Source organism: Eurosta solidaginis, chromosome 1 (genome assembly GCF_040869045.1).
Source record: "Eurosta solidaginis isolate ZX-2024a chromosome 1, ASM4086904v1, whole genome shotgun sequence".
NCBI classification, from domain to species: Eukaryota; Metazoa; Arthropoda; class Insecta; order Diptera; family Tephritidae; genus Eurosta; species Eurosta solidaginis.
This window is the reverse complement of record NC_090319.1, coordinates 349,982,995-350,006,985: the sequence shown is the minus strand read 5'-3', so window position 1 is coordinate 350,006,985 and position 23,991 is coordinate 349,982,995. Positions and strand designations below refer to the sequence as shown.

At 34.0% G+C, this 23,991-nt stretch overlaps 1 protein-coding gene across 1 annotated transcript in view; it reads left to right on the top strand.

Moving 5' to 3' along the window:
- Nucleotides 1-19,756, top strand: part of LOC137238049 (octopamine receptor beta-1R-like) — a 285,592-nt gene extending 265,836 nt beyond the window's left edge. The window contains exon 8 of the mRNA XM_067762609.1: nucleotides 14,251-19,756. Within this exon, the coding sequence (XP_067618710.1) occupies nucleotides 14,251-14,415 (165 nt within the window). The 3' untranslated portion in view covers nucleotides 14,416-19,756. The remainder of the gene's footprint in view (nucleotides 1-14,250) is intronic.
- The last annotated feature ends 4,235 nt before the right edge of the window (nucleotides 19,757-23,991 follow it).

Genomic DNA, 23,991 nt, shown 5'->3' with positions numbered 1-23,991 from the left:
ATTTAAAATTTCTAAATTTATTATTTTCTATAAATATAAATATAGAAGAACTGAAAGCTTTATCAAAATTTTTCAACACACAGCTGGCATTCTCATATCTCTTACGGTTCATCACACCATCCAAGTTCTAGACACAACTATACAAAAATATATAAGAATATGGCGTCTGTAAATGGGTATGCTTACAATTCATAACTTTAATTCATATAAGTACATATATTCATATATCCAGTGATACTAACATTTATTTTAGAACTTAATACTAACCGACTTTATTTTTTTTTTTTTTATTTTTTACCTTTATATTAAGTCGCTTTCATGTTTGCCCCCTCATTTTTGACCCACAGAAAAGGCTTTTTCGGTAACTTCCCGCTGAGCTAGACACGTGATACTTAGAACATAGTTCAGATCTGGGAGATATTACAATGCAACTGAAAAAAATCCGCTAGGTGGCGCACGGATCTAGATATACAACAAATTAATCTTAAAATGGAAATTTTGCGATCGACTTTGAACTAACTTCTCGGTGATCCAGAGACTTGAAACTTAGCACATAGTTTGCGAGGCGATGGCACTACAATTCGTGGAAAACAAAATGTCGCCAGGTGGCAGACGAATCGAGATAAACGAAAATCTTGCAATCGATTTCTGAGTAACTCACCGGTGAACTGGAGATATGAGACTTGAGCCGTATGTCAGAACCCGGTGACAATGCAATATTTTATCAAACAAATTCCGCTAGCTAGCGCACGGATCGACATATTAGGAGAATTAATTGTAATTTGGGAATTTTTCAATCCATTTTTAACTAACTTCCCGGTTACATAGAGACTTGTAGCTTAGTACATAGTTCGAGACCCGGTGACGATACAAATTACAGAAAACAAAATTCCGCTAGGTGGCGCGCTAAGTGAGATAACTACAAAACTTAGAAAACGAAGTGAATCTTGCAACCGATTGTTGAGTAACTTCCCTGTAAGCTGGATATATGTATCTTGAGCTGTAAATCAGAACCCGGTGACAATTCAATATTTTATCAAAAACATTCCACTAGGTGGCACATGGATCGAGATATTAGGAAAATTAATTTTAATTTGAGATTCTTTCAATTGATTTTTAACTAACTTCCCGGTTACCTAGAGACTTGTAGCTTAGCACATATTTCGAGACCCGGTGACAATACAATTTATAGGAAACAAAGTTCCGCTAGGTGGCGTGCTAGTCAAGATAACTGCAAATCCTTTAAAAAGGGGGGGAAACTTGCGTCCGATTTTCGAGTAACTTACCGATGAGCTAGAGACATGAAACTTGGGCCGTAAGTCAGAACCCGGTGACAATGCAATATTTTATCAAAAAAATTCCGCTAGGTGGCGCATGGATCGATATATTGAGAAAACTACTTTTAAATTGGGAATCTTGCAATCGTTTTTTAACCAATTTCCTGGATATCTAGAGACTTGAAATCTGAAATATAGTTTAAAACTCGGTGAGAGTGCAATGTTTAATCAAAAAATTTGAGCTGCACAACGCACAACTCGAACTAATTATAAGATTAGGCCATACCTTCATGGCCAGCCTCCTGAGTTTTGCAGGCCTTGTAGAATTCCACCTCGTTCAAGGCCAAACTTAATGCACGTCCTTGCATACTTTTAGGCGTACGCGACTTTCACCACGATTCTTTTAGACTTTCAGGCGTGTGCGAAATTCACCACGATTTTCAGCTGTGCAAATTAAATAGCTGACAAACGAGGTGGAATTCTCTTGTTATGATGCGAGGTGGAATTCAGCGAAAATTCCACTAATTCTCTTAAATCTTGCTATTTTGAACAAATAAATAAAGATACGAATTTTCACTTAGGAATTACTTAAATTACTAATCAAAGTTGTAATTGCCTTTTTGTAGGCATTACTAAAAAATTGAAAATAAAAAGATGAAAAAAAAAAATTTTAAAGATTACTTTTATATAAATAGACAAACAGATAGAAGGCAATTTTTCCTTTAATACAGACATAGTCTCGTTGAATTTTGACTAAAAAACATTAAAAGTAGCTCTTGTAAAAGAATTTTGGGATTTAAAATTATAAAGGTAGAGCGGGTGTTTACATTTTAAATAATCAATTAGTTAATCCCAAGTACATGGTTTGCCTTAAATTGAAAGATTGCGGTCCACCTTCGTTATTTTGTATGGGAAACTTGAGCACACCAATAAACATGGCAACTAACAAGAAGAATATGTAGGGTCATATAATGCACCATTGCACATAACAGTACAGGGTGATGAATGGAAATACTCGTATTGGCATAAAACTTTAGTTAACTTACTTATTTATTAAAAAGAGAATAGGGTCCGCGTTTTAACTGCAGTTAAAGTTGAGCTCAGATTAACTTTGTCATTTTGGCAACTCGTTTATAATTTTATTGCGAATGTAAATTTTAACCGACCAAGTGGTTGATTTCCTAGGCTTATTGTTGCTATTCATTGGAGTGTGGTTTGACGTGACGGCTCCCCAGCCGAGCGCACAACCCGCTCAGCGTGGATGAAAATATTATTTGCACGTTTATATAGCGAGCCGCTTGATTGAAGACAGACGGCCGCTTGCAGCGGCACACCGTGGTGGACAGACGCTGGCGATGAAAGATCCCTCAGCTAGCCCTTAAACCGAGTATGTCAGAGTGGCCTAGCCAGGGTAACCTTCTCACATTAGCTCACCACTAAACGGTTGTTCAGTGGTTACCCAGAGGATACTTGACCGCAAGCGACCGGCAGTAGAGAGCTGCTTGAACCGCATGCAAATGATTCGCTCTGGCCATTCCCAGGTGAATGGCGGTCAGAAGATTTCCCTATTTTTGCGGACTTCCACACACGGCTCCATCCTTCACCCTCTTCAGTACCGCTGGCTACGCTTGCTAGGCCATGTTATGCGAATGAAAGATGACGCTCCGGCCAAGATTTGTTTTTAACGGAACCTGCCTAGGGAAGCAGATGAAGAGGGCGGCCCACTTTGCTGCGCGCCTTTTGTGGACGGCCATAACCGTTGAAACGGTTAAGCGCCAATTAACTAAGTACGTAAGTGGTTGAATTCTGTTTGAAAACGACTTGCTCTCAAAAACTGGACCGTAAAAGATGAAAAACTTGTAGTTAGTACATAACGATAAAAAAAATATCACTCTGTGTCGGCTATCGGTAAGATCCTAACCGTTAGAATATGCCATAACTGCAATATATTTTATAAATTCTAAAAATTCTAAAAATTAAAAAATCAGTATATTTATCCTTCACCCGGTAGCATATATGAAATAATATAACTCACTGCGCCCCCAATCCCAAACCAATCCTGTAAAAGCCTTCATTCCACCTAAAAAATCGCGTAATGTTAGCAAGCCAGATGCATTTTTGTTGCAAAGCTTCTCATGGCAATAATGCACTCGAAGTGTTTACCAAACCATTGCCGAAGACCTACCCTGCTCTGAAAAACTATTTCCAAATTATTTTGATATTGCTTTTTACCAGCATAGAACTCAGAAATTACCCCGTAAAAATTCCGAAAACAATCAAAAAATGAATTCGCAGTGTTTTCAACTAGTCACTTAGTGAACGCAAATCAATTCCGAAGTGTTTCCAAAAATTGTCCATGGGGGACACTAAGAGAAAAGGGGGTCGGATGGCATTAGTAGTGTGTTCAAATTTGAATTAAATTTTACAGGCCAAGCAGTTTTTATGCCGACGTGATGACAGAGGGCAACGACCATACGTCAATTAACCTTGTGTCTACTTCAAATGAGCACATGATTTTGTAAATAAGTGAAAAACTCAACGCACTGGGTTTTTAACCAAACTCTTGAGGAAACATTTAATAAGATAAAATGAAAAAGCAGCAGTCGTAAATTTGGAATACAAAAGCGCACGAGTTTTCAGCCAAATTTTCCATATAGTTTTCTTCAAATACATAAGTCCATTTTATTTCATGAAATTCTTGCCGGACCAGTACTCACAATAGCAGGACCGGGAGTATATTAAGAAATTGGTATACTCAAAATATTTTGAATTTCTTCGGAAAATAAGTTTAAGGGAAACATAAAATTTGTATTTAAGTAAATTTATTTTAGAGTCATTTGAAAAAAAATTACCAGTTTATGTTAATCTTAATAGAGGGACTCATGTAACCATATAAATGCCTTATAAAGTGTGTAAACGTATAAATTTATCTAGTGCGAAAACGAGCTGTCAAATTTTGTATGAAAAACCATTTACACAATTTGTATAAATTTACGCGCACATTTCATTGTGTAAACGCGGTAAACTCAAGGGAATGTAACCTTGCAGACATTACAGCAGGCATTTTCATCAGAAATCTCCAACATCAGCAAGTAAAGGCGTTTTAGTTTTGATTTTTCACCTAATCTTGGCATTTTTTAATTTGTATAAAAATCAAAAAAAATTTGTTTTGCAATAATACAGCTGATAAACAATCAAGATTATCAAGAGTATTACTAGGTGCGTTCATATAACCGCGTGTGTAAATGGATATAATTTTACACCTTATAAGTTTATATGCTTTCATGAGTCCCCCTAATATCTGCATATCATTGACATATACATTAATATTATTTCGTGAGAATATCAAAAAAGTTAACCATACTGTAAAAGCATTTAGCTCTTTCAGAATATTTACTATCTCAAACGGTTCTTAAACTTTAGAAAACACAGTAATAAACATAAGTTTTGGGATATCAGATATCACAAGGTGTTTATGGGACGATTCTGTCAGCTTTGTTGCCATTTTTTTAACAAAACAAGTAAGGAAGGCTAAGTTCGTGTACAACCGAACATTACATACTCAGCTGAGAGCTTTGGAGACAAAATAAGGGAAAATCACCATTTAGCAAAATGAACCTAGGGTATCCCTGGAATGTGTTTGTATGACATATGTATCAAATGAAAGGTGTTAATGATTATTTAAAACGTAGTGGGACTTAGTTCTATAGGTGAACGCCTTTTCGAGTTATCGCAATAAGGGTGGACCAGGGGTGACTCTAGAATGTGTGTGTACGATATGGGTATCAAATTAAAAGTATTAATGGGGGTTTTAAAAGGGAGTAGCCCTTAGTTGTATATGTGAAGGCGTTTTCGAGATATCGACCAAAATGTGGACCAGGGTGACCCAGAACATCTTCTGTCGGGTACCGCTAATTTATTTATATATGTCATACCACGAACAGTATTCCTGCCAAGATTCCAAGGGCTTTTGATTTCGCCCTGCAGAACTTTTTCATTTTCTTCTACTTAATATGGTAGGTGTCACACCCATTTTACAAAGTTTTTCTAAAGTTATATTTTGCGTCAATAAACCAATCCAATTACCATGTTTCATTTCTTTTTTCATATTTGGTATAGAATTATGGCATTTTATTCATTTTTCGTAATTTTCGATATCGGAAAAGTAGGCGTTGTCATAGTCGGATTTCGGCCATATTTTATACCAAGATAAAGTGACTTCAGATAAGTACCTGAACTAAGTTTAATTAAGGTATATAGTTTTTTGCGCAAGTTATCGTGTTAACGGCCGAGCGGAAGGACAAACGGTTGACTGTGTATAAAAACTGGGCGTGGCTTCAACCGATTTCGCCCGTTTTCACAGAAAATAGTTATCGTCATAGAATCTATGTCCCTACCAAATTTCACAAGGATTGGTAAACTTTTGTTTTCTAGTATTCTAGACGAATTAAATGAAAAAGGGCGGAGTTACGCCCATTTTGAAATTTTCTTTTATCTTTGTATTTTGTTGCACCATATCATTACTGGAGTCGAATGTTGACATAATTTACTTTTATACTGTAAAGATATTACATTTTTTGTTAAAATTTGACTTAAAAAAATTTTTTTTTTAAAGTTGGCGTGTTCGTCATACGATTTCGCTAATTTTTATTTAGCACACTTATAGTAATAGGAGTAACGTTCCTGCCAAATTTCGTCATTATATCTTCAACGACTGCCAAATTACAGATTGCAAAACTTTTAAATTACCTTCTTTTAAAAGTGGGCGTTGCCACGCCCGTTGTCCAAAATTTTTCTAATTTTCTACTTTGCGTCATAAGGTCAACTGACCTACCAAGGTTTATCGCTTTATCCGTCTTTGGTAATGAATTATCGCACTTTTTCGGTTTTTAGAAATTTTCGATATCGAAAAAGTGGGCGTGGTTGTACTCCGATTTCGTCCATTTTAAATAGTGATCTGAGATGAGCGCCCGGGAACCTAAATACCAAATGTAATCAAGATACCTCAAAATTTACTGAAGTTATCGTGTTTACAGACGGACGGACGGACGGATGGACATGGCTAAATGAATTTCTTTTTTCACACAGATCATTTTGATATATAGAAGTCTATATCTATCTTGATTAGTTTATGCCGTTACGGATTATGTGAGCTCTGCTCAGCTGAGTATAAAAATATAAAAAAGTCATTGAATTATTTCAAATAGTTGGGTTCAAAAAAAAGAACAAAAGGCTTTCTCCTGCAAGCTGCGGGGATTGAAAACGACAAAATATGCAAGAGTACGGAGCACCCCATTGCGAAACTACAGCATGTATCTGTACGAAGCCTTAAAAACTGGCACATAAAATAACAAAATAAGAAATAAATGTATAAAGACAGTTGCTCAATGCTTTCGTGTGCGAAGTGAAAAGATTGAGAGGAATACCGTTGAATTGATTTTTTATTTCCTACCATTCGTTGCACGAAAATATAAATAGGTTTGTGTTTGTCACTTAACCATTCGCGCAAATCATGTATTCCGTGCAATTCATGCACCGTTTGCAAGACACAGCGAATAGCCCTACTAGCCTATTAGAATTAAATATTGCCCAGCTGACACCAAAATTAAATTATTCAGCTCGGGTAAAATACGAATTCCAGAGAGTGTTAATTTCCACCTAAATCCCATACATATATCTCACGTTTGTATGTTTTGTATGTTTTCCTTTCATTGTATTTCTTTTCGTTTTGCACCTGCTTGAATGTTATACAGTAAAGCTTACGAATAACAATTTCTATAGCATTTTATTTTCTTTTTCACTTACTTATGGACATTTATTTACGTTATAATTTCTTTACTTTTCTCCTATGGTTGTTAATACATTTGTACACGGTTAGAAATTTGACCCTAAATTTTAAACTTATTTGATTAATGAGTCTCAAAATGGTATTAAAATAAAACCAAAAAGGTATCAAAAATCTCAAAATAGAAACTAGTAGACTCTTCTGGGTCTAAAATAAAACCAAAAAGTTTAAACTTGTTGCTAAAAATTGAAAAATTTAATTCTGTTTGATATGTATGGGGTGTTATGATATGGGTCGAAATTTCTCAAGTGGGCCGCTTTAAAATCGATTGTCTCAGTTTTCATTGATTAATACGGCTTATAATCAGTTTGGAGGTAAAAACGATCTCCGCAAAATAATTTTGAAAAAAAAAAAGAAAAAATTTTACATTAGTTATAAACAGTTAGAGTTTTTGATCATGTTATTTTAAAAAATTAATAACTTGTGAACGGTTTATCGAAACTCAACGATTTCTACATCAAAATTTTCGTCAGTTATCATACTTTGCCATAAAAAAACTTTTTTAATAACAAATTATTATTTTTTATAAAAACTTCTACGAGCTCTAGGCCATATATATGTAAATTGAAACACCAAAATTGCTTATTTTACATATAAATTGTATATTTGTCGAGTTTATTGTTATCGATATTTCGAGTTCAAAATTATGGAATGTTGTTATGTTTTATGTGTTAATATGTTTTGGTTTTTATATGCATTTTAGTCTTCAAGATGATTTCAGTTTGAAATCGAAATATCGATTACAATTAACTCGACAAATATACAATTTATATGTAAAATTTGCATTTTTGGTGTTTCGATTTACATATATATGGCCTAGAGCTCGGAAAAAGTTTTTATAAAATTTACAAAATAAAGGCCGAAATAGAATAAAAGAAATTATTTTTTGGCTAAAAAAAAATCCTGTTTGTTTTAAGTAATTAAAAATTAACAAAACTTGTCCGCTTGCGAGAAAATTTTGACACATTTCATTCAATTCTACAATCCCTTAAAAAAATGTTGGTGAAAAAAGTCATTATTTTGCATTAGGTCAAAAGTTATACATGTATTTGTGACCGCATTTCTACCCCGAAACGGCGATAAACACCAAAAACATTTGCCGTTTTACGAACACTCCTCTCCACTGGCATTGATGACTCAGCGCGCGAGCGTCAAAACGTTCTCGTCTAGCGCTGGAGGTAGGAGCACCGTCACAAAAACATGTACAACTTTTGAACTAATGCAAAATAATGACTTTTTTTCACCAACATTTTTTTAAGGGATTGTAGAATTGAATTAAATGTATCAAAATCTTCTCGCAGGCGGAGAAGTTTTATTAATTATTAATTATATAAAACAAACGGGATTTTTTTAGCAAAATAATAATTTGTTATTAAAAAGGATTTTTTTATGGCAAAGTTAATATATATATTATATAGAATATATGACGAAAATTTTTATGTAGTAAACGTTGCATTTCGATAAACCGTTGACGAGTTATTAATTTTTTAAAATAGCATGATCAAAAATTCTAACTGTTCATAACTAATGTAAACAAATTTTTTTTGCAAAAATATTTTGGGGAGAAGGTTTTTAACTGCAAACCGAATAAAAATCGTATTAATCAATGAAAACTGATACAATCGATTATAAAGTGACCCACTTGAGAAATTTCGACCCATATGTATGTTACATTACACAGATGTGATTGCTCAGTGGGTAGAGCCCACTACCGTAAACCGGAGCACGTCAGTTCGAAGCCTTGTCACCGTCTACTTTTCTTTTTGATGCAAATGTTGACTTTTCTATTTTCAAATTGAAACCCTCAGTTCCAGAAGAACCCGTATAGGCTAAGTTTCAAACTAAATTTAGTTTGATCATATATGTAGTACAAAAAGTTTCAGATTTAGACTCAAACTTTTAACCGTGTATGCATATTTTTGTATTGTATATATTAAGGCGCATGTACCAACTTATTTGTAAATGAATTTCATAAATACTCATTACATGCTTAATTACATGTCTTATTAAACGTAATTGTTTGTTTTAGAATATTTTCGTGCGTATAAACAAATATAACTCACACATATGTATATACGAATATACCCAGCAAATATTTGAACCTTATATAAGGCTTATTTAATATGGCTACAAGACTTATGGCATCAGGCCTTAATTCGAAATAGAATATTGGTTGTATGGCGAATTCCTCATAATACTCCTTATTTTTCTGCACTTATGTCTGCAGGCCGAAGTTTTATCTGAAAGATAACTTTATGCATAAGACTTATAGCCCATATTAAATAATTAACTTTATAAGCCAATAGGAAGAGTATAACCACCTTATTATAAGGACTAAAGACCAAATAAAATAAGGCTTATATAAGGCTTTATTATAAGATACTACTTGCTATGTAGTGCTTTACATAAGCCTCCGCGCACAATAACCTGATTTAAGGTTAATGAACCAAGTAGAATAGTCATGTAGTATTCCTTATTTTAACCTTGTTGCAAGTTTAGTTACCCATATAAAATAAGGTTTGCATAGGACTTATATTAAGACACCATAGCCCGTAATCATAGTCGCTGACTAAAATACTCTTTAGTTAAAATCTTGCTAAATTAAAAATGGGATTTAAAATTTTGGTCTGTCATAGACATACTAAACACATTTTGGCGCTATGAAGAAATTTTTTAGAAATTTTAAAAGTTCACACCCTGCTCCTTACAACCCTGGTTAATTGACTCCACGTATAAAAAATTTAAATTTTTTACTTCACAAAAACTTTTACAATAGCACAAAAATTGTTAAAGGAGTACCTGAAAATGCGTTTTGATCACAATCCGGTGGCGGATAATTATCATTCAATTCTATTTAAAAGTTTTTAGCAAATGTTTTGTAAAAATTTGCTACTTTTTCTCAGCCGTCAGTTTAAAATTGAGTGCGCAATCTTTTATTTGAACATGAACATACTTATTTAAAGAAAATTTACATAACTTCGTTCTTAGAAAATTATTTATATCTCGCAACATAAACGAATAAGTAGTTAAAGCGGATTTGGGCTCCTTAAAGCGAAGGAAGCAACAAGGCTATCCACTCACCCATAACTCGTATTCATGTTGAATAGTTTATATAGTTTGTAAGAATGTTGTAAGGAAAAGTTGTTTTCATTTAGGCAGATGTGACGGAAAATGATGCAAACCTTAAATGTTAGGTGGCCCTAACCGTTGAAGCCGTTTAATTTAATATACCCGAAACCGAATAGGGATATCTCCAACCTCGATACTAATAAGTGAAATAAAAAATCAACGCCTGTGGTAAATAATTCCTTCCATTGTATATTTATTTCTAAATTTAATGCCAAAATCAGTATAGGATGCTACTTTTTCCTCAAAAGATACTAAAATATCAAAACTCACAAATATTTTTGAATGCAGAATAGTCTTAATTAAAGATTTCGCATATGTGGAGCCAAGTAACCATCGCACATTTTAAGATTGTGTAATTTCCGTCGCAAACATATTAATACGCATTCTAGGTATAATAAATTAGCTCCTGACGCATATTTGCTTGTCGGGGAAGCCTTTTTTCACTTCTATTTAAGTTCATCGCGTTTAAATAGCAAATTGTTTAATTTCTCGCCACTTTTGACAGCAGACCACCAATTTAAAACCTATTTTAAAAAACTAAAATCGTGCTCATGTCATTTTAAATTTAAAATACTTTTTTAGAGATAAAATAGTGTGTTGAAGCATCAATATTTATCACTGGGTTTAAAACAACGCAGCAGCAGCGTACGGTAGGACGCTAGCAGCGATTCACCTAACAGCAACTTGTTTTGATGTTTTTCATAAAAGGTGCCGCTAATCAAGAGCTTATACAAAATTGCGTTCATAAAAAATGAATATTTCGGCAGGGCGCAAAATCACACCACCCTTCGCATAATACAACAACAAACATCACTCAAGAATCTTCGCTGCCGCTAGGCTAGCTGCACATATAATTAAAGGAAATTATTATAGTTTCAACCACCCACGCGTTAAGATTAACTCTTGTTATTTAATAAACTTAAAATAAATTCTATTCGAGTTTTTTATTCATTGGGAATCCAGAGCTAGAAAAAGCTTCTAGCTCCAACATAGTGTTTAAGTGGACTATAACAGACTTGAAATGATACTTAATTTAGAACCATGTTTAAACCAATAAAACTCTATTTTACTTCGACTATGATTACGGGCCCATTTTTTAGTCACCTATTTCAACAAATTTTTCAAGTAAAGATTGGAATCTATCATCGAAAATTCATTTTAAATTCCTACGATCACACACAGCCACAGTGTAGGGTAGATGAATAGGCAATATACCAGACAGCAGGTTCTTTGAAAATACAAAAACTTCATTTACTTATTGAAACTAGTTTTATCGGCGTTCTTACTTTTTTATGAAGAGAAAATGTGGCTTCCTTAAAAACATTTACAAAATGTATCGACTATAGTTAGTTTTATTCATCATGTATCCCGTTAAAGTTTGGGCAAACGTTTTTCTTATATCTTTTATGTAAATTAAATGGTACATATATTAAGTTTGTCACGAATCTCAAAACTGTTATACCTTAAAGGAAAACAGATAGGCATACTGAATTGGGTTGATTTAGCCATGTCCGTCCGTCTGTTTTCTTGAATGCAAATTAGTCCCACAATTTTTGAGATATTTTGATGAAATTTTGTCAGAGGGTATATTTTGGTGTCGGACGAGATCTTTGTTTGAACCAACTAGATCGGACCACTGTAGCATATATATATCCCCCATACAACCGATATTTGAGAAAATAGGTTTTATTAAAAAATTTTACTCAATTTATCAGTTAGGAGCCAAATACTTAGGTATAGGATATACATTGTTGTCTGGGAAAATTGTACAGATAGGTGTTATATATATGGCATATACCACATACAACAGATTGCTCAGATAAGAAATATTTCGTAATTTCTACACAATTTGAGTATGCCATGTCCGTCCGTCCGTCCGTCTGTCTGTATGTCCGCTAACCCGATAACTTGAGCAAATATTGAAATATCTTCATCAAATTCGGTATACGGGGTTATCAGGAACCAGAAAAGAAAATGAGCGAAATCGGACGATAACTACTACCACTTTTTTGATATCGAAAATTTAGAAAAATGGAAAAAATTGGATAATTCAAAAACGAGTACCGATAAGGTAATGAAATTTGGTAGGTTGATTGGTTTTATGACGAGAAACATAAATTGCAAAAAAATTTGGAATATTGGCGTGGCACCACAACCATTTAGAAGAATATTTGGAAGTTTAACAAGCCGTAAATCAAATGTCATTAAAGATATTACAGTGAAATTTGCCAAATTATATGTTCTGAGTGAAGATAATCAAAATCGGTTAAAGACCATGCCCACTTTTCCTAAAGGTGCAACCTTAACAAAATTTTGCAATAACTCTATGGGATTTAACTACATTTGACTGATATTCTACCACATTAATGGTATGGCTGAGCTAAGAACAAAACTTAAACAAATTTTAAAAATGGGCGTCACCCGCCCCTCTTTTTGTTACTCTTTCCAAAATACTTTTAACGCCTTAAGCTTATTTTTTTTATTTACCTAGGGGATAAGAATTATATACAGCGCAGAGCTTAAATATGGCCTCATTACAAGGTGTACGGTTTATTTTTATTCAGCCCTATTATGGTTGTCAATAATGAGAAAATTAGTGTCGACGCTTATGAATTGGTATCGGCGTTGTCAATGTCGATAACTATTGAGGGGTGTTAATGCTTTTTTGGTATTGGCTAAAACAATGTTGAAGTTGTGTTGACGTGACGCGGCACAAAATTTGTCAACACAGTTTTTAGTGACGACAAGCGCGGCAATACAGAATTCAGCTATTAGAAATTCAAAAAATAAGCTTTTTTATCCTTTTTATGCTCTTTATTTATTAATTTTTTATTAAATTTCAGAAAATAGTCAAAATATCCAGCAACAGTCAGCTTAATAGAATTGTGGTAATATTCTAGGGCAGCGGTCGACTGCTAAAACACGTCCAAAAAACTCAGGAGAGGTTTCAAAAGACACGCATCGACCTCAATTTTAATAATCCGAAGGCGGAAAATACAAATTTTACTTGCGTTAGGAAATATTTGCAAAAAAACAGTTGCAAGCTTTCAAGTGGTTCATTAAAAGATGTTTTGTAATATTTAAGGATTTTTTATTTGCATCTTCGGATTATTAATACGAAAGTCAATGCGGATATTTTGATACCCCTGCCGAATTCGATTCAGTTTTTCATTAGTGCACCACGCTCTGGGAGGTAGATGAGTCGTTAATGGTGTACTAAAGAGAAATGCAATCATCTACAATATATTCACTAAAGTTCGTAAAAAAAATTTCTTGTGTGTATTTTTCCTGGAATGCTTAATTGTGCACTAATAGATTTCAGCAATTATTTAGATCTACAAATTATTCACTAAACAAAAAATATACTCAATACAAATTGTAAATAAACAACTGTCAAAAATATAGGGATCGTAGTTTTATCGATATCACATCAACATCAATACATTGCCTTAGTAAATACCAATTATGCATTGACGTGACATTGATGTCGATACGAAGTGATGGTGGACATTGACAACCGTAACAGGGGTTCATAGTGTACCTAAGGTTCATAGTGTACCTATACCAAGTGTGTTCACTAAGCGATAAACGTCAAAACTACAAACAGCCTCGCTCACCTGATGGAAATCTCAGGTCTAGAGTCGCATTTTTAGTCTCAACGACAACATTTTTGACTACCAATCGTATGGACTTTTTCAATTTTTCAATCATTCGGAGCATTCGGTAATGGTATCCATTTTGAATTCGCTGTCATTCCGAATCCAGCGAGTGCCTGTCAGAATGCTTGACAGATAAGTCAACACACTTGTACTTGTACACTATGCTAAGGTTTGTCTATCATTTGCTGGGTTGTACGTGCACGTTTGCCCGTACACATGTGTTATAATAGCTTAGTATATGACCGCATTGTTTAATTCTTCAACAATTGCCCATTGTCTATCCAAAAAAACATTTCTTACTGATTATATGTTTTCAATGTTTTGTTGTTTCCTTTTTCAGTCCTGCTGTCCGTACGATTTTATAAGTTGTCATGTCAGTGCTGGCGCTGACCTACCACCATATATAAATTCGACCGCCTCCTCAGAGATTCATATGAACATAATACGTACACGACAATATGCTACGTCATCATCAAATCAACTACAAACTCTCTACCAAAATTAAAAGCAGTAAAGTGATGTGGTAAGCATTAATGACGACCATAACAATTATGTACAACAATATACAAATAAGATTCATAAAACCACACGGAAATACATGCGCGTGCGACGACTGGAAGCCAGCAGCCTAATTAACTTAGCCAAAACAAAAATAGTAAACAATAGAGCTCGAAAATATAACAATAAATAAAATTAAGTATTAAGAATATGTTAGTGTATGTATGTACTGTAGTTTATAGCTAGTAAGACACAAAATATTAAACATATCGCACACCTTGGCTATAGTGAGCTAACTCAAAAATCTGAAATTTCGAAGATATGAATACTTTATGGTTTCCCAATTCTATACCCACCAAACTGTATACTCGATTTGTAAATACGTACACCAAAAAGTAAAAAATTAATAACTACAATGGTGCAGTTTTTCGCATTTCCTGTACATTCCAATTTTTTGAGTGCATTGCTGTTTTGATCTAGGCCTGCGATATGTATGCAGATTAGGGTGGTTTTTCAATACAGGGTAGTTTTTTTTTCTCCGAAATTTGTATGTGCTCACTTTTAGAAATGTTCTATTAGATATAAAAATGCAATTGTAAAAGTTTCAGCTCAATCGGAATTCGCCTTCCCGTGCTAAAAGCCTGGAAGTTTGACAAAATCCCAATTTTTACCGAACACTCTAAAATTTTTTATTTTAACCTACGATAAGATACCCGCATTGCAACAGGTGTATTATTAAAAGAAATCAAATTTAATAGACTTTAAATTATATAATAACATTTCTTCTCTAAAAGTGGACAGTTGAAAAGATATTTAACATTTAGTGGACAAAGATTGTTACCTGGTATTGTATTTCGCTGTTCCTCACAATTTCGAAAGCCATTTTACGTTTACTTACCTTATCCGTAAACAACGGATGCACTTTAGTATCTTTATTTATTATAATAGAAAAAACTGGCAGTTAAGAAATTGTTGTAGTAATGTATTTTCAGTCTTTAATTAATGAATATAATGTTGAACAAAATGGTGAGATGATGGTAGCCATTATAGAGTTCACATTCGAAGAAAGAATTCATATTAAAAATAAAAGTTAAAAGGATTAAAAAATTTTGATTTTCAATTTCAGTCATCGGATACGGGTTGATAATCGGTACACTTTGAAACATCGGGGTAAAGCCGCCGGCAATCCCCCACCAGCTGAAGCAAGAATTGGGTCTGCTCCTCGTCTTTTGTAAGAGTGTTATTAAAATCTTGAATTAACTTTACTCTCCTCTCTGCCGTGCCGTTTACTACTTTTATGCTTCTAACAAAACTTTGAAGTTTCAAAAAGTGGTTATTATCAAACCAGCTCATTGGGGCCTCTGCCAAAAAATCCGTTACGACGTTAAAATACTCGAAAAATACAAGAGATTGGTCAGAAATAAACTCATCAATGGAAACATTTTTAAAAAACTTCACAGCTTCCTTTTCAGAAACTTCTTCTCTTCTTTTCTCTCTTTATACTCTTCTTTGATCAGCTCGAGCAGTATTCCTATCTACACCTTCAATGTGACCTTTGCGACCTTTCATTCGCTGACTTTCCAAAAATCTAACATCTTCTTTATTCGACATTTTGGAAATGGCATCTTCCACACTGCTACATCAAAAAGGTTGGGCAGCTTGGATTTGAATGCAAGATTCTTTCCTTCCTGGCATTTTGTCTTCCATGCTGAATTCCTTTGAAGTGATCTCCATTGGTTATATAATTTTTCAACTTTGCAAACAGAATTTTTCGGCATCTGACAAGGTATTCTTGCTTTTGTACGACCCGTTTACACTAGCGAATTTTAAAAATCAACATGACTGCAAGGTGTGGCAATGTAAATTCGTTTTATGTATAAATATCAAATGAACTAAAATATGCCAGAAGTCTCAAGTATCAATATTCGCATAATTGAATTTTAAAACTATTAGACTATATTCAGGTTGAGTCATACACTATTGTTTATGGAACGTTTCTGACTTTATTTTGTATTATTTTTGTCAAAAAACTCGAGTTTATAGGTCTGTTTAACGAACAAAAAATAGTTCAGAACAGGTTAGAGCAGAGCAAAGCAGGACAGCTGACAAAATAGAAATAGAGCAGAAATGACATGAAACACTTGAATCTCGATAATTTCCATTTATTTGGTTTTTTTTTTTAAATCTTCAAAATGAATGCAAATGCACGTATGTGGCGGCCACCGTGGTGTGATGGTAGCGTGCTCCGCCTACCACACCGGATGCCCTGGGTTCAAACCCCGGGTAAAGCAACATCAAAAATTTTAGAAATAAGGTTTTTCAATTAGAAGAAAATTTTTCTAAGCGGGGTCGCCCCTCGGCAGCGTTTGGCAAGCGCTCCGGGTGTATTTCTGCCATGAAAAGCTCTCAGTGAAAACTCATCTGCCTTGCAGATGCCGTTCGGAGTCGGCATAAAATCATGTAGGTCCCGTCCGGCCAATTTGTAGGGAAAATCAAGAGGAGCACGACGCAAATTGGAAGAGAAGCTCGGCCTTAGATCTCTTCGGAGGTTATCGCGCCTTACATTTATTTTTTATTTACGTATGCTAAAACGTAGTTTTTCTTGCAAGCTAGTTTTTTTTTGAAGTTTGCAAAAATTTATTTTTTCTTGACTGGCAATTCTTCTCTGCTCTAACTTACTCCACACAAAAAGCTTGAGCTGTGATCTGGATTACTCCAGTTTTGTTTTGAGCATACTCATGAAATAAAAGAGAGAGCAACCTAGAGCAAGAAAAGTGTTCATGAAACACAATTTTGTGAAATAATTCATCTTGGTGTAAGCTAGAGCAGCTCAATAAACAAACCTTATGGCTCAATATGAACGTGGTCTGAACGTATACGATGCTAAAAATATGTCATATTAAAAAGTTTTATAGAACATCAATAAACTCGAACTTGTCTTGATCAAAATTGTAGGGAACAGCGCAATACCATACCAGGTCACTTCACACGAACTTTAAATATTATATATCTATCAAACCACCCATTTTTAAAGGAAAATGTCTATTATATACTTCAAAGTCCATTAAATTTTTATTTTCATTTGACAATAAATTTATTTCAACATGCATAATATATTGCAAATGAAACAAAAAGATTTTTCGCGAAAAATTGTGACTTGGCCAACTTCAGGGGTCTTTAGGCATGGGAAAGCAAAGTCCGATTGAACTCAAACTTTTACAATTCCTTTATTGCTCTAAACAGCACATTTTAAGAACTGAGCACCTGTAAAATTCGAAAAAAAATTTTAAAAACCACCCTAATGTAGATACTTTGGTTAAAGTTAAAGTAAATTAGTTATTTACATTAGAGATTAAAACTGATTTGCATTAAGCATAAGATTAAGCAAAGTCAATAAATGTGTAAGTATGTAATTAAGTATGTTTGATATTTGTAAGAATGTATACCCTAAAGCGTAGTGAAATTTCATTGACTTTTTGATTGCAATGAGATTCATTGTGAAATAATAAAATGTAGTTTAGTGCTATAAGAAATATCGCGACAATCCCACAGAATTGATAAAGCCTTGAAAATAGTAACTTACTCAAACCTATGTACTCAAATGAAAACGTGTGTGAAAATGCATACATATTAGTATTAGAAAATATATTCATAAGCAAAAATTGCGGATAATGTTAAGGCAAGCTCATATACTCCTGCGAGTAAAACAAAAAACAGAAAAATTATTTTCCTATTGTATCTGTTATCTTTTTCTTTATTGGGATTTTCGCTGTTGGGTACTAAGTCATACCAGCTGTCCCGCATCGCGATAACTGACGTCAATTGGTAGCACCAAAGAAGTTCAAGTCTTAGTGCATCTATCTTTTTCCATTCATAACAGATCCTCTTTTTCAACTGCCTCCCAATACGGGCGCATATAGAAGCATTCTAAGCCGGAGGTTTTTTCATCTGAGCGAATGCTCTGGATAAAACGCTTTGGGTTTTATACAGTTCATTATTAAACCTCTTTTGGTACACACCGTCGACATCACGGTCAGCACTATAATTTTTTTCGTAAAAGTTTTCTGTCGAATAATTTAAGAGCTATTTCATTTCCTTCCTTTTTAGACTAACTGTGCTTTTCCGGGACTGTGGGCACCTGGTGTTTTTTTCTTTGTTCAAAGAGGATTATACATTTCAGTTGCCGACTTCGACCAAAGTAGCACTCGTTGGCAAAAATTATCGTGCCTAAGAGCGCATGTGCCGATTCATCGTTTATTGATTTTCTTTAATACACATTTTCAATTTCATGTCAGTAGTTTGGCGGGAAGCTTTTTAAAAACCGATCCCAAGATTCCAAATCTTGTATGAATATTCCAATTATTACGTTCCGTTTTTCTCCTTTTGGTATTTCTTCCTCAATGAGAAGAATCATTTGCAGGATTCTATATGCCTTTTACAGAACTTGTTGTCCTAAATATTGCAAATTGATAGAACTCTAAGTCATACTCAAAGTTTCAACTATCTAGTTTATCGGAAAGCTCCTTACAGCCGACCTCAAGACTTCTTATCTGCTATGAAATTTTTTTAAGAAATATCTCAACCCGTAACACTTTTTTCCCCTTCATGGTGCATTGCCTTCGAGTGATGTATACTCCAAATTTCAACAATCTCGCTACATGAAAAGTTATTTAAAGATGTATTGCAAGATTCTCCAATTTCGTACTGAAATTTGCGGAAACTAATACGAAGGAAGCAAAAAACATGCAGATTCCAAAATGGTGTCGGAAGGTACGATAGTAAAGTTTTTTTGTAAAAGACTGAAATTCAAGTATTTTGTGTGTATGTATATATGTTCGAAAGAAAAAAATTCTAATAATAAGAATGTAAATATGAATAAAATGAAAAGCGTGCTAAACAATATTTAGTAAACATATCCTTTGTTAAAGAAAGACAACAAAGCATGAATAAATAAAATAATAAAAAATCATTGAAATATTGCAAAAACCATAAATCAAGAACTATTCCTAAAATGTATTAACTCATTCATGTATGTGTGAGAGAGAAGAATTATATAGTAAGGAAAACACATAACCTTACGAGAACAAATAATGTTTATATGCCTTTTGTAAGCAGTATAGATACTGTGGTCATACATATTGTAACGAATTTTGGGAAATTCTGTGTATTTCGCACTTTCTGCTAACGTTCGAATCTCTGAGCTGTCGAATAAACAACTCCAATATTCTGTATTGCAAAATGGTCTTTATTTATACGACATTGGGAGTAGTACTTCGCAACTAATCAAACTGATAAGTTTCCTCAGCTTGCGCTGCTTTTATACTCTCTATTCACATATTTCCCCTAAGGTCTAGACTTTTCACGAATATCGTATAGTTGTATTGCATACTTGGTTATTTAGCTATATGCGTGTGTATGTGTGAGTAAGATTTTGCTCTTAACTGATGACTACATGTGTATGTGTGATATAATTTTTTTTTTTTTCAAAAACTCTTGTAAAAACGTTGGGCATTTTTTTCGCAGACTCGAAAATTATGTTTTTGGGTATGCGTAGTGGAACTTTTTTTCCTGAGCCAAAATCCTATCGAAAAATCGATGACATCGCGCCATAATTGGTTAACTTTCGTCCATACAAATCCACCCAGGTTAATGTACGTATATGTATTATTGCGCAGTCTCGTAACGCTATTAAGCACAGCGTTTCAAGCGCACAGCTGGGTATATAATGTTCGGTTTCACCCGAATTTAGACTTCCTTACTTGCTTGTACTTTCTTTTAAGGGATTTTTTTAAGGTTTTTTTATACTCAGCTGAGCAGAGCTCACAGAGTATATTAACTTTTTTCGAATAACGGTAATTCGTAACGGCATAAACTAATCGAGATAGATATAGACTTCTATATATCAAAATGATCTGGGAGAAAAAAGAAATTCATTTAGCCATGTCCGTCCGTCCGCCTGTAAACACGATAACTTGGGTAAATTTTGAGGTATCTTGATGAAATTTGGTATGTAGGTTTCTGGGCGCTCATCTCAAATCGCTATTTAAAACGAACGAAATCGGACTACAATCACGCCCACTTTTTCGATATCGAAAATTTCGAAAAACCGAAAAAGTGCGATAATTCATTACCAAAGACGGATAAACCAATGAAACTTAGTAGGTGCGTTGACCTTATGACGCAAAATAGAAAATTAGAAAAGTTTTGGACAATGGGCGTCGCACAGCCCACTTTTAAAAGAAGGTAATTTAAAAGTTTTGCAGGCTGTAATTTGAAATTCGTTAAAGATATCATGATGAAATTTGGTAGGCACGTTAATCCTATTACTATATGTGTGCTAAATAAAAATTAGCGAAATCAGATGACGAACACGCCCACTTTAAAAAAAAATTTTTTTTAAAGTCAAATTTTAACAAAAAATTTAATATCTTTACAGTATAAAAGTAAATTATGTCAACATTCGACTCCACTAATGATATGGTGCAACAAAATACAAGGATAAACGAAAATTTCAAAATGGGCGTAACTCCGCCCTTTTTCATTTAATTCGTCTAGAATACTTTTAATGCCATAAGTCGAACAAAAATTTACCGATCCTTGTGAAATTTGGTAGGGACATAGACCCTATGACGATAACTTTTTCCTGTGAAAAAGGGCGAAATCGGTTCAAGCCACGCCCAGTTTTTATACACAGTCGACCGTGTGTCCTTCCGCTCGGCCGTTAACAGGATAACTTGCGCAAAAAACGATATATCTTAACTAAACTTAGTTCACGTACTTATCTGAAGTCACTTCACCTTGGTATAAAATATGGCCGAAATATGACTATGACCACGCCCACTTCTCCGATATTCTGTGAAAAAAGAGATGAAACATGGTAATTGGATTGGTTTTTTGACGCAAAATATAACTTTAGAAAAAACTTTGTAAAACGGGTGTGACACCTACCATATTAAGTAGAAGAAAATGAAAAAGTTCTGCAGGGCGAAATCAAAAGTCCTTGGAATCTTGGCAGGAATACTGTTCGTGGTATGGCATATATAAATAAATTAGCGGTACCCGACAGAAGATGTTCTGGGTCACCCTGGTCAATATTTTGGTCGATATCTCGAAAACGCCTTCACATATACAACTAAGGGCTACTCCCTTTTAAAACCCTCATTAATACTTTTAATTTGATATCCATATCGTACAAACACATTCTATAGTCACCCCTGGTCCACCCTTATTGCGATATCTCGAAAAGGCGTCCACCTATAGAACTAAGGCCCACTACGTTTTAAATAATCATTAACACCTTTCATTTGATACCCTTGTCATACAAACACATTCCAGGGTGAGGTTCATTTTGCTAAATGGTGATTTTTCCTTATTTTGTCTCCAAAGCTCTCAGCTGAGTATGTAATGTTCGGTTACACCCGAACTTAGATTTCCTTACTTGTTTGTTACTTTTTTAAATCATTTCATCTTTTTTCGTTTCAAAACAGCTTTTCTAATCCAAATCGCTTGAGTTCCCTGTAGAGCTACTTTCGAATTACGTAGAACAACACCAACAGCTCGTCATGATTTGGAAATTGCTTCCGGAACTATTCGCCAATGAAGACAGTTCGAGCAACAGAATAAATATATAAAGATAAATCTTTTGGCCTTGAGAACGTGTGTAAGACAAAGTACTTGTGGTTATTGAAGAAACAATAGGCGCGTTCGCTAATTAGCTCTATTCGCCACCTTTAAGTATAAATTCGAAACTGTGAAAGACGTCGTGCATTATGAGTCAAGCAAAGTGAGGTGACATAAAGTCAACGGCCATAATATCAATTGATCTTTGCATAATTTCAAATGACCATAAGGTCCATTCAAGTCAGGATCATTTAATCGTTCTTAAGTTACGCGATTTTTTATTCCAAAATTGTGGTCACGCGCATCTATTCCTCTAATCTGTTTTTATTCTACCGAAAAATTGGTTTGAAAACTGATCCGAAGTGGATTTTTTTGTTTGAAATAAGAAGTATTTCACGTATGTTGGAACGATTATACGTCATCCCTTGTTAATTTTGGTTTGGAGACAAACCGGTCTCGGTGTTACGCCATCTTCAGTGTAATTTTGCGTTCTCTTAATTTTCTTCGTCCGTTCGAAGGATAAATTATAATGATGCTAGCGAAATGCCAAAACCGGTTTGTCTCCAAACCAAGCGTTACAAGAGCTGACGAAAAATCGTTCCTATATACATCAATTATTCACGCTGTCGAAAAATCAAGAAAACAAAACGCATACAAAAAATTGAAATAAACGTTCATCCTGCAAAAATGTTTCTCTCTGCCGGATTCAATTTAGTAAAATATGGCTGTGGACTTTTTTGTCAAAAGGTCATAAGGTCAAACTAAAATTTCCAAAATTTTTATTAAGCCAAATTTAGAAAAGTCACAAATAAAATATCTTTACGGCCACTTCAAGTGGTCATACGGCTTATTTGATAGGCCATAATATTTTTTTTATTTTTTATTTTTTTTTTTTTATTTTTTTTTATTCAATTAACAGACGTTGACCTTATGTCACCTCACAACCAGAAATAATGTGTGTGTGTTACTGTGGACTAAATAGACACTTGAGAAGCTAAGCCATGTCTCAATGACCAATCCTCACGCTCTCATTGCTTTTGATGTATGACTCAAAATCACGGAAGGTGTCGGGAAAATTTGGCATGACCTTTGGAATATTAGGTACTCCGGAATATTTATACTTTTTGATGCCAATGGCGTATGTAATAAGGAGAATAAGGCTGTGCCCATTTAACTGGGAAAGGCAGATGTAGCAACCTTTGGTTTTTCCTAGTGCTACCAATTTAGGGTCAGCGCACTTTCCTACTTTAAACAAGAAATTGTCGATTACAACAGTGTAAGTTAGTTACCTATGTACATATGTACAAATATTATTTTCTATGAATATGAATACAACAGTTGTCAGCAATTATTAAAGTTGTTGGAATAAATTAATATTAAGTTAATATATATAGCAAATAAGTTAATTTTATAAAGTCTTTACCATTTAGGAAAATATGAGCTAAGTAAAATATTGATACTGGCATTAGATGCTTCCAATTATTAGTTAATTACATACATACAAATGTACATATGTATATGTAATACTTCTATACTGCTAGTTCTAAATGTTCATAATGTTGGTTGAAATTGAAATCAAAAGAGGACAGCCTATACAAATTTTATTAAAGTACAACATGTGAAATTATTACAGGAGCGGTTCAAGCATATGTGAAGACACCTGTCCTATGAGAACGCGAAATACGTATTCTGAATATTAAAATTTTAACAACATGTTGTAAGGTGCTGAAAGGTTCAAGCCAAAAATAAGTTCCAATTGATTCGAAAACCAAAATATCCCCTACAATTGTTTTAATGTAATTTTTAATAATTTCATAACTTATATTTTCACCAGAGAATGTTAAGTGTTTTGTGTAAATTCTCTACTTTCACTAATGAAGATTTGATGCTCTTATGAACTGTTAAAATTTAGTTAAACGTCTAAGGCCAGGTTTTTTAGTACAAGTTCAATGCGGTTTGTAAG